Source organism: Lissotriton vulgaris, chromosome 8, assembly GCF_964263255.1.
Source record: "Lissotriton vulgaris chromosome 8, aLisVul1.2, whole genome shotgun sequence".
Lineage (NCBI taxonomy): Eukaryota > Metazoa > Chordata > Amphibia > Caudata > Salamandridae > Lissotriton > Lissotriton vulgaris.
Genome location: NC_141696.1, coordinates 279,722,511 through 279,740,317, shown reverse-complemented (window position 1 = coordinate 279,740,317; position 17,807 = coordinate 279,722,511). Strand labels below are relative to the sequence as shown.

Below are 17,807 nucleotides of genomic sequence, written 5' to 3'. Positions count from 1 at the left end.
CATGACTGGACCCAAGCATGACTGGACCCAAGCATGACTGGGCCCAAGCATGACTGGACCCAAGCATGACTGGACCCAAGCATGACTGGACCCAAGTCATTCTTGTGGCTCTGGATGATCTTTTGATCAGACTGCCTCTTCGGGAAGATGTTCTGTCACAGCAGCAGGGGGCGGTCCTCCATCCGAACCTTTCCATCCTCACTTCCTTGCGTGTACATTGAGCGGCGACAGCTTACGGATAAGCCTAGCACTGGAAAAGCCATGTTGGAACAAAGTTGTGGCATTGTTCACAGCAAAGGCGGAGGATCCCCTTTCTGCCCCTCTTTCAGAGGTTCTCCTTCTCATTCATTCTTTGGTTCAGCAGGGCTCTGCTCTGGGCACTCGCTAAAGGCGATCTTTCGGCCTTTCTTCGCCTTCCTAATCAGCCTTCTCTTTTCAAGTCCCCTATTGTTAACAGGTTTCTGAAGAGCATTACTCATTTCTTTCCTCCTCCTTTAGTAATGCCCCAGTGGGACTTGAATCTTTTTCTCACTCAACTTGTGTGCTCCCATTGAGCCACTACATAATTGTCCTCTTCGCTTTCTTACTTAAGACTGTTTTCTTGCTTGCCATCCCCTCTGCTCGTAGGGTGAGTGAGCTTCAGGCTCTATCTTCCAAACCTCTCTTTCTTGCTGTCCATCCGGACAAAGTGGTCCTTCGTACTAGACCCTCTTTTCTGCCCAAAGTGGTTACTTCTTTCCACATAGGTTAGACCATCACATTGTCCTCCCACCTCCGCACTTTTTTCAAAGAGGAGATACTCCGCCTGGACCCAAAACGTGCGCTGTCCTTCTACCTTGACCGCACTAAAGACTTCCGGGTGGACGATCAACTCTTTGTGTGTGGGATATGTGGGCGCCAAGAAATATCGGGCAGTGCACAAACGTACCATCTCTCAATGGGTTGTCCTATGCATCAAGATCTGCTATTCTTTGGTGAAAAAAAAACCTCCAGTAGGACTGTGCTCCCACTCTACCAGGACGACATAGCCACTACTTCTTTGGGACGTGGCGTTCCGCAGGTTGATATCTGCCAGGCAGCCACATGGGCATCACTGCACACATTTACAAAGCATTCCTGCCTGGACCGCCCAGTCCGAAAAAACTGTTTTTTTTTGGCCGTTCTGTTCTCCAGGACTTCCTGGTGTGAACTTAGTTTGCAGGCCCACCTCCGGGGTTGCTATTGCTGGGGTATCTATTCAAAGGTAAGGAATCTATAACTACAGTCTCTTTCAGATGTTCAAGTTACTTACCTTCGGTAACGATGTATCTGTAAGACATATGTAGTTATAGATTTCTTACCGCCCCACCCATCCTCAGCGTTCTGTAAACTTACTTCTAGAGATAGGCACTCCCTCCCAGGGCCCTAGTTATGTGTACCAGTGGTCAGTGTCTTGCATGGGTCTGTGCTTCTGGCGTGGAAAGTAGTGTCATAACTGAGATCAGAGCGCAGGGACGGTGTCTAAGTCGGCACTGCAACATCATCACGACGACGCCGACGACAGACGTGGAGTTGACCGACACCCAGCGATACTGCTACGAGAAAAATTTCTCCGGATCCAATGCGACGCCTGGGGGTAATTCTAAGGTAAGGAATTAATAACTACATATGTCTCTTACAGATGCATTGTTACCAAAGGTAAGAAACTTGTTCATTTGGTCAATTGTTTTGGTGAGATATTACGACCTTTACATATGATTTGCGGGAGCTTATTAACAAAGCCCCAAAATTTCCTTAGGTCTTTTGACTGAAGTGCAGCATGAAGTATTGCCCAGTTCGTCTGATCCTTGGTTAGTTTATTCGCCCATATCCGTGGTAATGGCATATCCGGGGTAATGGCATGGAGTGTATTTGGCATATGGGTTTCGTCACATTCCTTGGGACATCAGCTTTTGAGCCTTAAACTTGGATTAATGTATGTTATAGAAGAGCATTGACATAGTATCTTACTTTCATTAGGTCTCACATTTGCTTCCCTTGTCCTCTTCCAACAGAACCACAATTTCTTTGTACACTGAGAGGTGAGATGATATTAGAACAAGAATACTGAATCCTTCCCATAGCTTTCATAACCTGTCCTTGGTGCCACCTAAACATTATCTGTCTAGATGGATTATTGTGTGTGTACGAGTGGACCCGTCCTTTTATAAAACAACCTTCGCTCTCCACTATGTAGTTATGGTTACGCCGCACTTTCATTGAAAATACGTTTTTTCCTTTGTCTAACTTTGACCCTCTGGACGGATGTGCATCAAATTTTCAATATTCTCTGATATTGCTTTCCTTAATCAGGCGGTCATAGGAAAGTTTGCTTACTGCTACAGCAAAAGTCACTAAACAGATGTATGCCCAACGAGCCATGGAAGTAGAATATTACTCAAAGCATTTTTTTATTAGTATTGGAGTGTAAAATGTTTCTGGGTGGGCTTGAAAGGGTTAACTCCAATTTATAGCTTGTTGGTTTTAAATCCAGTCAAGTCTCAAATCTGATCCATCATAAATAAAATAAAAAATGTTTTGTTTTTATGAAATGATTAGCTGGGAAAGGGCTAAGAATCATTTTTCGGCTATCTCTAGTGATTTTAAGTTTTGCACGGTGGAAGAAAATATTCCACAGATTTTGTGGTGAGGGTGAGGTCATCCTGTGAGGTGCCGGACCACCAGGGGAGGGGCGGAGGTGCAGGATCTAGATGCATGGGAAAGGGAGCTAAACTAATAAAAAAAATCCTCATATACTAAAATTAAAAATTTCATGCAAATTGAAATTCATCTACAGCTATTTTGTGATGACAAAATAGCAAATTTTTGAGGAAATCACAATTTTTATTAAAATCATGGTTTTGACCAAATTTAAAAAAAGGAATATATGGAAAACGATGTTCCTCATATATTTTTTTTTTTTTTAAAGAACGCATATTGTGCAGCTATGTTGGTACCCGTGGCAAGTTTGGCACTGGGCCAAGCTGTAGGCCATGCCCTATGGCCAACAACCGCTGTGCACAGCGGCTGGCCAAAAATTGGGGGGTAGAGAGGGGAGGTTCGCAAGTGGGTGGGGTGCAGGGCCTGCCCAGTGGCCAAAGGCTGTGTGCAGAAGGGGTTGGTAGGCTGCTGAAGATGAGTATCTGAGAAAAACCTCTGCAGTTTGGGTGCAGGGCCTGCCTGGATTTAAGGCACTGTGGCTTATGCTTGCAGTGAGGATTTCAGAGCAGGGGTAAGTTTGCCTCCAATTGGAAGCGCAGAGCCTGACCAGTGCCAAGGCGCTAGCTCTCACTGATTCCAGGCCCTGCATTCCAACTTCCCTTTGCATTGGGGTTTGTTTGTCAGTAGTGGTTTGGATATCCGGCCTGGCTCAGTAATCCCAATGCTGGTAGGGTAGATGGACTTGCCATACGTCTTACTCTTCAGCCATCCTCGTTTCACCTGGCTAAAAGGCATGTTCTGAAGGGTTTGGCTACCCATAAAAGGTTGTGTACAGGGCTTTCAGCCGGTGCCTACTACTCAGTCAAAGTCTGCTTACTGACAGCTAGGTCCCAAAACAGTGTGTGGAATATTATTACAAAGCCTACAAAGTCTCTGAAAAACAAAACCAAGGTTAAAGTGAAGTTATGGTTAGCACAGCATATAAACCAATGGTATAGGTTTAAATAAACCTCAAACTCATTAACAGGAAAAATATAAAAGCGCAGATATGATTACCAAACAATGCATGAAATCACTATAATTTGCCAGTTATTGTAAGTTAGCCATAACTTGCACCCTTTTATGCACTGCTTATGACCTCACGTTTTACATCACTCTTGACCTGTTAAGTGACATTACTTATTACATCACAAGTAACCTCATTAATATCACGGACGACCAAAGCGCGAGTACTCGACGCACCGTGCGGTGCCTTGGGTCATGTGCAGTGGGATTAGATGCAATATCTGTCCAGAAAAGACATGTCTTGCGCCCAACCTGGCACAGGTGGCAAACCTCTGCAGCTCAGACCCATGCAAGGTGGATTTATCCACAATGGCTTGTTTTCAGCCGAACTGTGTAGGTTTTTAAATTTTTTTGGGGGCAATTTTCAAAGCGGTTATGAGCTTTTTTTTTTTTTTTTTTGCTGGTGTTTTTCTTACCAACTTTATTAAAACGCTTTTGGCAAATGGCCATTTTACTTTTTTTTTTTCTAGGCATTCGGGTAGTGTTCTTCTGCACCCCCGTAAGCAGTTTGCTCTACTGCCTACCCTACATCATATGCAAACCTTGCACCTCATTCTATAGTATAAGGTATACATTTATTCATTCAATGGAGCAAACCCTCTCTCAGGTGCATATTGCTCCCATCTTTGTGCTTCTGTAAAATATCTCATTAAGTGCCAGTCAATGTTTTGCCTTTCTTCTTCTCTCTCTAAGAACTGTTGTGAAGCTGCAATTGATCATTAGGGATTTACCTGATCAACTGCTAGAGATGTTGGAAGTACATTTGACTCAGTATGTCAGAATGTTTTACTGACATGAATGAAGAAGATAATTGAGAAATCCTGGAAATTATCACCTAATTTTTGTTTTTAGAGCACTAACCATACTTCAGTGACAAATAGAAACCCTTCATTTTGTTCATTTTACAACTTTGATTCCATTAACATGGAGTTCAGGAGTGCCACACGTTTGCCATAAATACAACATTTTAGCACGTTGTGTGCTCTTTATAATACAGTGTTGAGGCTGCATCAAATGGGGAAAGAATCAGTATTTCCCAACCCCCTTTAAGTTGGCCAGTCAAACTATCTGGACCCCAATGGAACGTATATAATTAGCATTTTCTGGCAGCTCACCCTTTCATACTCTGTTGAGCCCCTCTTTAAATGCAAAGTTCTCAAACGGCGTAACGAGTATGAGACCAAATCACGAAAAACACAATTTCTGAATAAAGTACTAACTTATTGCCAAATTTAGTGCAATTATCCCTACCCCGAGCCCCACCTCTAACTTTTTTTTATTTCTTTTTGTAAGACAGGGGACTGAGTCCCTGAATCCCAAAAAGTTTGCCGCCACATTTTTGTTGATGCATTGCAGGCCAATCGGATTATATCTTGATCTGTTGTGCCTGTTTCTCCACGGCCTGATGCATACATGAATTTATATTGGACTGCAGAGGCTATACACTTGCTAAAGCGAAGTTGAAATAAAGGTTAACGACACTGAAGGGGGCTGAGTAGGTTGTTGAAGGCTTGATAGAAGATAGACCTGTATAATACTAAGCACTCAAGTGTTATTGCGAAAAGAGGAGTTGGGAGAATAGTTGCTACATTGGCTTTAAAATATTTTGGTTATCAGTTGGAGAGTAGAGAATTAATGATGGAAATTATGATTTTGGGTAAGTAGCATTTTTCACATTATTGAATTTGCGACAGTTTATGCTCTGTTGATTTTGGAAATTAATTTCATTTGCAACTTAATTTTCAACTGCTATTTTGCTTGTTTTAGTTCAACATGATGAGAATTGACAGTGTACCCTCTTTTGTTTATATTAGCATCAAATGTTGCTGGTACAATTGCTGGAGCAGTTATTGGAACCCTCCTTGCCGTGTTGTTGGTGGCACTTATCGTATTTTGTTGCTGTAGAAAACAGAAAGAGAAGAAATATGAAAAGGAAGTGCATCATGAAATCAGGTAATATTTAACATTGGAGCTACTGGGACAATGTAGGGTGTAATTGATTACATGTTTATCTTGTCAATAAAACAATTCTGAAAGCTTTAGAAAAAGTATTGCTATGATATTTGGGAGTGAATAAAATAAAATCAAGCTAGCGGAGCCAACTAAATCTCCTTCCGTAGGAATCTGATGGGCAATTTCTTTTCAAGAAGCAGTTTACATTTTTTTGTGGAGCAATAGGACTTGATTTCGTGATATGTTAAGAAGTCAAAAGGACTTGCATACTCTAGTCTGGGGTAATTGGCAGCAGATTCATCTTTTTTATTATTTTTCACCTAAGAGTACTCATTCAACCTCCTACGTTCCTTTTCTAGCCTCTGCACTTTTCTCCCTTTGTTTGCTTCCCTTAATATTATCCTCTTTGCTCACTTCTTACACTACTGTCATCATGCAAAAACACCAGTGTCATGGCACAGTATCACTCCAGACCACATATCTTTATCAGTTCCACAAACGTATGCAAGACCTAACTCCACACAGCATTAACTTTGATAGCATTGGCACCACATTTACTCGATCATGCCAGTATCACTCCACTCCTCTCTACATTGCCTCCTGCTGCCTGCACACCATAACTCTACTTAACATACCATAGTAGCATGACCTATAACAGCACTTTACACTACATACTAAAACCTATTTTAAAGTCCACATCTCCTTGTACATTAATGGGTCCCTCAAATAACCTACATCAAAAACCTGAACACAACTGTGGACATTACACTGTAACAACACATGCCTTCTAGCACCACGAATCAAAATACCACTCTTCACCTACCCTCCACACCATCTCAAGACCGGATACATGAAATAGGGTAGGGGGGGGGGGCACTGAAGTGTTAGCCATGATCCTGGATGGTATAAGGGCATATTGCCCACAGAGATGAGAAGGGTCAAGCCCAATTGATAAAACAAGCATTTGCAATGCAATAGGTCTCGCATTAGGAAAGTTTGAGCTACTGGTATTGTAAATGACACATTTTTTTTATTTGTGTTGGTTTTGTAAATAGCAAAATGAATAGCTTTGTCATTTACAATGCCAATAGTTTTAACTTTCACAAATGTGACACCTATAGTATTTGTAATTTAATGTGTTGTATTTACGTGACTTAGATGTATTGATATTACAAATAACAATGGCTTTTATTTTTTTTAAATAATTAATACTTAAATAAAAGCTATTGTAATTTATAACGGCAATAGCTTAAACTTTTGTAAATAACTTTTGTGAAGATTATGTTCAGTGTATTTTGAGACGAAAATCCAAGAACAGAAGTGAAATATTAACATCTTTTTGTGACATTTGTAATAAAGCTTGAAACATTGAGAGAACATATTTGAACCAGTTGTTGTTGAATGGTTGCACAGATTGATGCTGTGGTGGCGACGAGTGATGCTGTGCCGTTAAGTGATGCCTTGGTAGCGCTGTGATGTTGTGGTGCCCTTGACTGATGCTGTGTTGGTGCTGAGTGATGCTGTAGTGATGCGATAGAGGGAGGGCGATAGATAGAGGGAGGGCGATAGATAGAGGGAGGGCGATAGATAGAGGGAGGGCGATAGATAGAGGGAGGGCGATAGATAGAGGGAGGGCGATAGATAGAGGGAGGGCGATAGATAGAGGGAGGGCGATAGATAGAGGGAGGGCGATAGATAGAGGGAGGGCGATAGATAGAGGGAGGGCGATAGATAGAGGGAGGGCGATAGATAGAGAGAGGGCGATAGATAGAGGGAGGGCGATAGATAGAGGGAGGGCGATAGATGGAGGGCGATAGATAGAGGGAGGGCGATGGATGGATAGAGGGAAGGCGATGGATAGATAGAGGGAAGGCGATGGATAGATAGAGGGAAGGCGATGGATAGATAGAGGGAAGGCGATGGATAGATAGAGGGAGGGCGATGGATAGATAGAGGGAGGGCGATGGATAGAGGGTGGGCGATGGATGGATAGAGGGAGGGCGATGGATAGAGCGTGGGCGATGGATAGATAGATAGATAGAGGGTGGGCGATGGATGGATAGATAGAGGGAGGGCGATGGATGGATAGATAGAGGGAGGGCGATAGTTAGATTGCGTGCTTTGAGTAAGGTCATGTAGGGCGCTCAATATTTTGATGCATTATCTCCATATTAGTGTCGGAGTGCAATTTCCCTTTGGGAGAGTCTGGAATAGGTGGTTCTCATTTGGTTCTCTTTTTAGTTTTACATTTGTTTTATTGATTTTGAGAGCAACAATAGACACTACATAGCGATGGAAATGCATCAGGCATGAAGGGTAATCAAGATAGATAAGTACACAGTCTCTACCAATCGAATAGATGGCTAGGTAAAGTTGACATAGCAAAGGTACAGTGCCTGGGTTGCAAATATCACGTCTAGTGAGATGACGAAGTAGTAGGAGCAGAAACCATAACCAAAACACCCACCCAATCCCCCTTCCACCCCCCCCCCCCCCCCCCACCCAGTGTGCCAAACATGCGAAACATACCCCGCGGCAATCCAATCGTGTAATAACTATCGCAGTTACCCATAGGATCACAAGGAATCATGTATGGTCTCTGTGAGTCGTAGGTATTTGGGGCATGTGATCTTGTTGAATTCTTTAGACAGGAGGGAGAGCAACGGGAGCCATACCTTTCGATAAGCAGCCGTAGAGTGTGTGAGTGGCGTGGATACGTTCCATTCCTAAGGTGAACCATATTTTATGCAACCATCTCGTGTGAGTTGGCCTGGTGTTAGAACCCCAGAAGGACAGAACGTGTTGTGTTGCGGCTTGCACGGCGATCCCCATCTGGCGACCTTTGGGAGATTTTAGGGGAAAGGTGATTGCATTGGGTAGGCCGAGGAGGGTGTAAGCCGGGAATCTAGGGATTTCAGTATCAAAGGTAGAATCATTGTCGTCCAAGACAGTTTTCCAATAGTCCTGGACTTCACAGCACTCCCAGAGGAGGTGAGTCAAGGTGCCCTTTTCCCCGCAGCCCCTCCAACACAGCGCGCTGCGTGTTGGGTTACCTTTATTGAGCCGGACAGTTGTGAGATGCCAGTATATGGCCAGCATTGTCGCCGCCTCCCTACCCGCAGTGTTGCGAGTGGTGTGAGAGGCCCTATAATACACAGAACTCCACTCCTTGGGTGACAGGGCCCTCCCCAGTTCTGCCTCCCAGCGCTTCTGGCCTGCTGTCTTGCCCGAGGGTGCAGGGGGCGTAAGCATTTTGTAGATGTCTGAGATGAGATGTCTGTCCGAGTCCTTCGTCACCAGCCATTTCTCAAAAGTCGTCATGGGTCTACCAACTAGGGGGGCGATGTCTGGACTCGTGAGCCAGTGCCTGATCTGGAAGTACTGAAATAAGTGGGGGGAGACAACGTCATAGCCTTGGATTATCTCTGCAAGGGTGAGAAAGCCCTGTAGGTCGAAGAAGTGGCCGGCTGAGAGGCAGCTGATTCCTCGCCATTGCGGGAATGCATGAGGGGCATTGCCTGGTGGGAACTCCGGGTTGTCCAGGACAGGGGTAAGCGGAGAGGGGGAAGGTAGTAAGCCCTTTCTTGACCGCGACCGCGTTCCAGACCTGCATGCCGGTGCGAGTAATAGAGGATCGCAGGAGGTAGCGTGGTCGATGTTGCTGTGGGAGGAACGTAATTTTCCAGAGGGATGTCCGGGCCATCGCCCTGTCCTGAAATAACCATTGTTTCTCGGATTCTGGTCGGAACCATTCCACCAGATATCGAATTTGCGCTGCTTGGAAGTATTGTAAAAGGTTGGGGATACCAAGCCCCCCTTCGTCCGCATTGCTGTATGCTAGTAGTTTATGTAGGCGCGCCTTTGGTTCTCTTTTTGCCAGGTTTCTGATCCTTTAGCATCTACTTTTGGGGAAGTTCAAGACTGTGTACCCAGAGTGGATATGCAGGACGAGTAAGGATTGTATTGCTATGAAAAGTAGCAACCAACATCACAACTGTGTCACATAGGCTATAGGTTATACTTCTATTGCCCATCAACAGGGTCAGTGAGCCATCATTAAAAACAATCCATATGAATAACTGGTAGAAAGTGACTGGAGTATGGAGTCATCATACACAAATTATTAGACGTGAATGAGATCCTCACCACATCATTGTGTACAGTTGTGCAAGGGTAAACAGCACACTGCATTGAAGCAGAACACCTCGGGTATAGACCTTGCAATATAGAAGAATGAATGTCTGTAATGTTCAAAAGTGAATTAATTTGGAGGCTCAGAGAGAAGTTACTGTGCTTATAGACATTCGATTACTGTGTAGAGAGAGAATCGCAATGCCTCAAAGATTCGCACACAAACTGCTACACCAGTAATAGGTAGTGAACAAGCATTTCAGTAGAAAAGAAGCAGGCTCCAGCCCTGTCCGGTTGGTGTAGTATGAGCAGCAGAAATGGTAGGAAAATAGTGTTGGTGTTTAAGTCCGACAAATTGGACTGGCTATTCGTAGTTGCCTAAAGCAAAGCTATGACCAATAGAAATCACTTAAATTAGTCTGCATTGCAAAGCATTCCACTGTGCAGAGGGGAAAAAAACCTGTGTGGTCATGAGCAAGAGTAGAAATTACTTTCCAGTTGTTGAGTAATCCCGATTCGGAAAGTCTGAAGTGCTCACTTGCTACTTCCACAAGAGTGCAGCTTCTTATACTCATTTCTTGAGCTAAGCAATCACGGATTGTTGTGAACATCTTTGAGAAGCTATGGGGGGGGGGGGGGTGGGCAGTAGAGTCTGTCTGGCCTCACTGGGGATTAACTATGCATTATGTAAATGAGCTGCAAGGAATAATAAAGGCAACTACTGAAAGTAGGATGTACACATGGCTCAGCATCGACGCCCAATCAGAAAGCCACAATACAGTAGACCAAAGAAAAATGAGTGCGCTCAGTTTGCGGAAACAAGTGCCCCTTAAGTGTTTCTAATAACCTTTACATTAATGGCACTAAAAACAAACTTAGAAAGCGACCACAATTCAAAACACGGTCCCAGTACAGCAAAGTATTGTAGGCACCAGTAAAGAGAAACAAAGAAGATGAGCCACCAAAGCACTATGTGCAGCATGGTGGAGCACCAGAGGAGACAGGCGCGTTCACAGCATGCACGATTACGGGGAGGCATTCTTGCTTTAGCATGTACATGAGCTGACAAATCAGGCAAATGTATAGTGTAGGGAAACGTGCAGTACAATTCTTATGAATTGAGAGGAGTGCAAGCATTACAGCATATGGACTGAACAAGCAATAATAGATTGTATAAGATAGTGTCTTTTTGCATAACCACAAGTTTTACACACACACACACACACACACACACACACACACACACACACACACACACCCCCCCCCCCCCCCCCCCGCCTCGCTCTCTCTTTCTTTCCCTCTCTCTCGTTTTCTTTCTCGCTCTTTCTCCCCCTCTCGTTTTCTCTTTTTCTTTCTCTTTCTTTTTCTTTCTTTTTTTCTTTCTCGCTCTCTCCCCCTCTCTTTTTCTCTCTTTTTCCCTCTCTTTTTCCCTCTCTTTTTCTTTCTCTCTCTTTTTTTCTTTCTCTCTCTCTCCCCCTCTCTTTTTCTCTCTCTCTCATTTTCTTTCTTTCTTTCTTTTTCTTTCTCTCTCTTTTTCTTTCTCGCTCTCTCCCCCTCTCTTTTGCTCTCTCTTTTTCTTGCGCTCGCTCTCTCCCCCTCTCTTTTTCTTTCTCTCTTTTTCTTTCTCTCTCTTTTTCTTTCTCGCTCTCTCTCTTTCTCTCTCCCCCCTCTCTTTTTCTCTCTCTCTCTCTCTCTCCCCCCCCCTCTCTTTTTCTCTCTCTCTGTCTTTTTTTTTTTTTTGGACTCTGGACTGGAGCCTGCTGATCAGGCCCCAATGCATGTGCTCTGACCCTTCAAAGTGAATATACAATTGGGTAATGCCTGATTGGAACATTTAACTTAGCTGCAAGTCCCTAGTAAAGTGAACCCAGAGCTAGTAAGTTCATTTTCACTAGGGGACTGCAGCTCATATTGTGCCACTCCTTTTGTGACACAGTGAAAACAATGTTCTAGTTCTGCCATTGCAGCCTAGTTGGGCAGCTTTTTCAAATGCCAACCCGACATGGCAAAATAAAATCTTTTACTAAGTCAAAACCTTCCTTTTATAATATTTATAATTCAACCCTAGGAAAGACCTTAAAGCCTATAGGGCAGGGCGCTAAATATTAAAAAGGAGGAGGTGTTTCTTTTGTGTTTTACATGTCTTTACAGTGGAAACTCAAGTGTAGTTTTCACTGTAGCAAGACGGGTAGTTACGCTGGCTAACAGAGTTTCATTAGCCCAACCGCTAAATCCAACTTCCATTAGGGACCAGCAAATATAGTACTCTATGGTATCAAATTATTTGTTCCATTAAACCGGGCACATTGTTGTAGCTGTAATGAAAGCAGCTTTTAATAGTAAGGTGCCTTTAGAAAGACTGCATTTTTAGCCCCAAAGTTTTAGGAGCTGTTTCTGACTAGCAGCCTTGTCATCTGAGACAGGCTGTTGTCCTCCTGCTAGTAGATTTGAGGCGCTCCTAGGAATGATGAAAAATTTCATGTTGGGAGTAGGTGTGACCTATTCCTGTAGGATGGCCAGAGGGCTGTGGCCGTAGATGGCCCTGCTTAAATGAGGTATCTGCCTTGGTTAGGCAATTAAGAGTCACCCTCCACACTGCCTTTTTTTGTGTGTAGGTAGACAGGCTGGCATTTCTTCCACTGGGGAAAATGCATTGCAGATCCTGTTTTCCAGAAGAGGTGCCTCATTATACTGGGTACACTTCAATTGTGTGCCCATACCTCTAAACCAGAGAAGAAGGGTCTTGAAATGTTGGATTTGGGCCGAGAACTGCACTGTGGGATTGTTTATTGCCAACCCCACTGGAAATGTAAGAATGGATAGGGTTGCAATGTGGGAATTGTAGCCCCATTGTCTAGGGCGTCCTCCCCACCCACAAACATGAAATTGGCATGAACGTGTCACCCCTAGCGACCAGCCTCTGAACACTGCTAGACTCTGAAAGATTAGAAGGTCTGCACTTGCTGAATCAGTGGAGTTTTGAAAGAGGCTGCACCAAGGAAGACTGTACCAGCAGAATGAAGATGAAGATGAAGCTTAAGAAAGAGTAGGGCTTCTTCTGCTGTTGAACCCATGGCAAAATGTTTTGAGGGCTGGAGCTGCTTCTACTTGAGTGGCCTCAAAGGCCTTGTTGGCTAGCTTCCTGTTATCCAGTATTAGGGTGTCTTTCATAGATTCACATGCTTGAATAATTCCCTGTCGTCGAAGTTGGAGTCCCATGGTACATAAAATAGTAGTAGTAAGAAATATAGATATATATAGATCTCCCAACGTAACGTTTTCTCACAAACAGGAACAGCCTCAGCAGGTTGGTACATCTGTTTATTCAAAAGAGGCTGCACACAGGTTAAGTAGACCAACATCCTTTTTCTCGAGCCAGACGCGTTTCAAGTTTACACTCTTTTTCAGTGGCAATTTCCTCTGTTGTACAAAACACTACAGTATTCCACCCACTGCTCCGGGAGTACATTGGACGCTATCTGTGGGCTGTTACCATCCTGGGAACAGGGGCTATCTTCCAAAAGGCTGAAAGATCTCTATTTTCAGCTGCTCCCCTAAGATCTTCCCATGTCTTGGTCTGGATTGCATTCTTTCCTCGCCTTGCCCCCTGCTTGTAGGCTAGTCTACAATGCATAACCTTTTGGGTGTCTCGTGGCTTCTGCTTGAGGGCTATTAAGTTTTTTTGGGCTAGGAAGCACCCTCTATCAAACCACTTAGGGTCTGTATTTATCTTACCCTTTCCTGTATGGCACATTTGAGAGTCTACCAGTCTTCCTACATCTTCAAAGGTCTTCACCAATGGGGGACCAGTTACCGAAAGATCTAGACATGTCTCTATCTGATCTTTCCCCTTTTCCAACAGGGATTTGTAGAAGCTCTCCATTTAGTTTAGCCCATTTGAGTCGCCGTCCTTGAGCTATAACTGTCTCCCTAACGTCCTCCGCCCCCCTCCTTTTGGCGTTTCTGGTCTTTGAGATGGCCACTGACAATGCTAGTGGGTTGTGATCACTAAACCCACTGCAATCGATCGAGAAATTCACTATTCTTCGTTTTAATAGGTCTGATAGGAGTATGAAATCGATGTAAGAACAACATCCTCTTCCCTTATTTGTTGGGTTAACCTGCTCATTTTGTTTAATATTTAGCAGATCCATTGAGTGCTCTATGTTGTGGCCCTTCATCACCCTGCATAAGTCCTACCCTCCGGGGTGTGTTCAAAGTGAGCCCCTTCTTCAAAATTACATGTTGTCCATTCTTCTGTCAATGGTAACAGTTTTGGACATAATTGGCAATTAAAATCCCCTGCTATTAAAAACACTGGGGCCATTACACCCATTTTCGCTACTCTTTGTGACCCGAGTTTTTCCTCCAACTCGCCTGCTTTGCAACCTCCAGCATTGTAAAAATGTACCAATACTAGACTAAATTCATTACTCTTAAAATGTACCGCCATCATGCAGTCTGAATTCCATTTCAAGTCTGTCCACCCTCCATCTAGGCTCAACTGAACCCAAATTAGGAGACCGCCCTTAGCTCTTCCAGCCGCAGAGCTACCTGCTGGTATGCTAAAGGATTTGTACCCAACCAAGTTGAATTTAGTGGGATCCGGTTCCCAGGTTTCTTGGATACAGATGATGTTGAACCTATTAATGTAATCCAGCCATTCAGTGTTCTGGAATTTAGCTGATAAACCTGCTACATTCCAGGACACTAGCTCTACGGTACTCCACTGATCTCTTAGTGGAGCCGCAGGATTCCTAAAGGGCTATTATCCGTATGCGTGTCTGTTGGGGCTACTAGAATTGGAATATCTCATTTTAATTGAATCCTGTCCAGAGTTCCTTCAGGGGGGGGGGGGGGGCAGTCAATCTACCTCACTAAGTTGGCTAACTCATCCAGTGGTGCATATTTATTGCACAACGGGAGGACAAACTCTTATTTGGGCTATCTCCTTCACTTGTGAGTGTGCCTCCTAAGCATCAGTACCATGGTACTCACCCCTCTCTCTCGGGGCCCCACCACACCCTCTATCTGGCTGCAAGGTCCTCCCCATTTGGTCATCCCAACGCCCTCCATTAGATCCTATATATGCGAGCTTATAGAAATAACTTAGTTTAAATGTCTGTCTTTTTGAACTAGTATCAGTCTGAGGACCGCGAGTGATGTGTTGGACTGCCTTGGGATCTCTAAAATTCACCACGATACAGTCCCCTACGGTGGTCTTATTCTTATATCTATGTCCCACCCAACTCACCCTTATTACATGTAAAATCTTCGAGTGCACTTGTTGGGGCATAGGTCTATTATAATTTAGCCAGTGTATTATTTTGTTTTTCAACTGGGCATATGTTTCCTCTGTCTCCATTTTTAGTTGGGGCACTCCTGTCAAAACAGCCACATAGGGTGAACACTTGGGAGGCAGATCCAAACGGGGATACATTTTCTTTACGATGTTTCCTTCCCTTTCCTCATTCCCTCCTGCCCTCATTTGGCTTCTACTGTCTATCCTTCCGTTGCCAACATTATTTTCCCCCCGATTTTCCTTGACGGGGGTTGTACCGTGCTGGCTGGTACAGCTGCCACGGAGGAGCTTGAGATAATTGTACCCCAATCCCTTTCGCTTCCAGTGCCTATACTCTGAGGATTAGCTGTCCTCCCAACCTTCTCATTAATACTACCCAGGGTACGCATTACCCCACCCTCCACTTCCCCCAGCCACAGTTCAATTGCAATCAGTCAGTCCATGAGAGGCTCCAGCTGAGATGTTAGGAGGGCTTCTATTCTCTTCCAGGTTGCTTCCTCCCTGAGCCGTGGGTCCAATGCAGTCACTACCTCAGGGCCAGCCTTTGCAGTACCCCCTGACTGGATTCCACGGGCAGTCTCATCCACTGGTGGACCCATAGGGGGAGTCTCATTCTCCAAATAATACGACAATTTTTAGACTTCTTCCCTTTCTGTGGTGGCGCTGCCCCATTAGCTCCTTTCTTTTTGCCCTTGCGTCCTTCAGATGTTCCCCTGGTGACCGTCGCTCCTCGGGGGTAGAAAGTATAGTTACTCCAGGCATAACATTTATAGGCGAATGCTGCCTTATCCCCCGTTCTACCAGAGGGGCAGGGGCCGCAGCTGTACCTGTGAGCTACTCCTGCGAAGCGACTGTGTTGTCCTCACAGTGACTACTAGGGCTACGCGTATTCTGGATGGCCCCCAGAGATGACCTTTTTGAAAATACTGGGTCCATCGAGAAGCGGCGTTCTGTAAGGGCTATTTCGTGGGCCAGTACTGAGGAAACCCTCGTAATAAATTGATCGAGAGTCCCCGCTACGTACCCTGTTCCCACTACTTATCTCCCTCATCCATTACGCATTGACCTAGTTTACTCTAGAGGCTATCCTGCAACTTGACAGTTTACAAAATAGCGTTACTTTTTTCTTAAAGTCTGTGGGCTTGGAGGGGGGGGCCCAGCCCGGCCTCCTCTGGTCTCAGATGGGCCCGCCCTTGGCCCAAGCTTCGCCGGCGCACTCCCGCGGGACTAGAGCGAGAAGCCAATTAAATGGGGCAGAGGGCGTGTCGGTAGGGCGCCTCTCTGCCCCTCGGTATGCTGGGGAGGGTGGTTCTCCCTTCACGTGTGCCCCGCTGCTGCTGCTTTCAAGTTCCTTCTGCGAGCATCTCCCGTGAAGCAGGAGACGCGAGAGGTAAAGTGGACCTGTGGGGCGGAAGGGCATGTCGGTAGGGCCGCTCTCGCTCCCTCGGTATGCTGGGGAGCGTGGTTCTCCCTTCACGTGTGCCCCGCTGCTGCTTTCAAGTTTTTTTCTGCGAGCGTCTCCCTACTAATTGGAGCATGAACTGGATGTTTAAGTAAGTAGATAGGTGGTGCGCAGACTGTAGGTGCTGGTAGGGTCATAGATCAACTTACACGTTTTATGCTCAAGTGATGCTGAACATAGGGTACTCAATGGTAAGCTTTACAGTTATGTTATGTTAGCCCATATTTATGAAGCGCACGGCTACTCCCTGGAGTGTCCCGGCGCTGAAAACAGCCATACATCACGTAACGTAGAGCAAAACAGATCACTGTCGAACGGCCGGCTCACAGCTGGAAGACTCACATTTTAAGATTTTTCCTGAAAGTCAGGGGGTAGGGCTCTGTCTAATAGGGAGAGGGAGGCTATTCCACAGCCATGAAACAACTATATGAAAAGATCTACCTCCTGTCCGAGGCAGTCGCACCCTGGGAGTAACAATCAAAAGTTGGGATGAAGCTCTAAGGATGCTCTGGGGTAAATGAGGCTGAAATCTGTCTTTAAGATAGGGAGCTCAATCGTATGAAAGGCTTTAAAAACCAGAACCAGGGCTTTAAACTGAATTATTTTCCGTACAGTTCTACTGACCGGAAACACATCTGCCCATGTCTGCCGTGGTTTTTCAGTTTTGACCTTAGAATAACCTTTTCATTTTCCTCTTGTTATTTACAAATCTGATTAACTGTCATTATTTTAGTTTAATGTTTTTTTCTCGATATTAGTCGAAAGTCTTTGGGGTATTTATTCAGCACTTAATATAAACAATTAATGATTGATTGGCACATCTTTTCCTGAGAATCCACTTTCTGTTTCATGTTAGTACCAGCAGTGTTCCCTGTCCTTACTGAACTCCAATTACGCCATATTCACTTTCCTTCCTGGGGCAATTAATAATTGGAGCACTTTGGTCATGTTTGCCGCGTTTCTTTAACTAGGTGTGCTGTGCAAAATTATGGACAGTATGCCCTTGATCTAATGCGCGGCCCCCAGGGCAGCCAACTACGTGCATTAGTGAAAGATGTAGCAGCTGCTCTGTATTTTGCTATGCTAGGGACAGCTATCCTGCTTTTCAAAGGAGTGGGGAGAGAGTGTCCCCTGCCGATAAGGATGTCTGGGTATTCAGATTCCTGCTCCCGACCCCTCCTAGTGTGCCTCCTAATGGCCTCTTTACCCCTGCTT

At 44.8% G+C, this 17,807-nt stretch overlaps 1 protein-coding gene across 2 annotated transcripts in view; it reads left to right on the top strand.

Moving 5' to 3' along the window:
* Positions 1 to 17,807, top strand: part of CXADR (CXADR cell adhesion molecule) — a 193,669-nt gene that overhangs the window by 121,517 nt on the left and 54,345 nt on the right. For both annotated transcript variants that reach the window (XM_086934048.1, XM_086934046.1), the window contains exon 6: positions 5,559 to 5,697. In XM_086934048.1, coding sequence (XP_086790174.1) covers positions 5,559 to 5,697 — 139 coding nt within the window. The remainder of the gene's footprint in view (positions 1 to 5,558; positions 5,698 to 17,807) is intronic.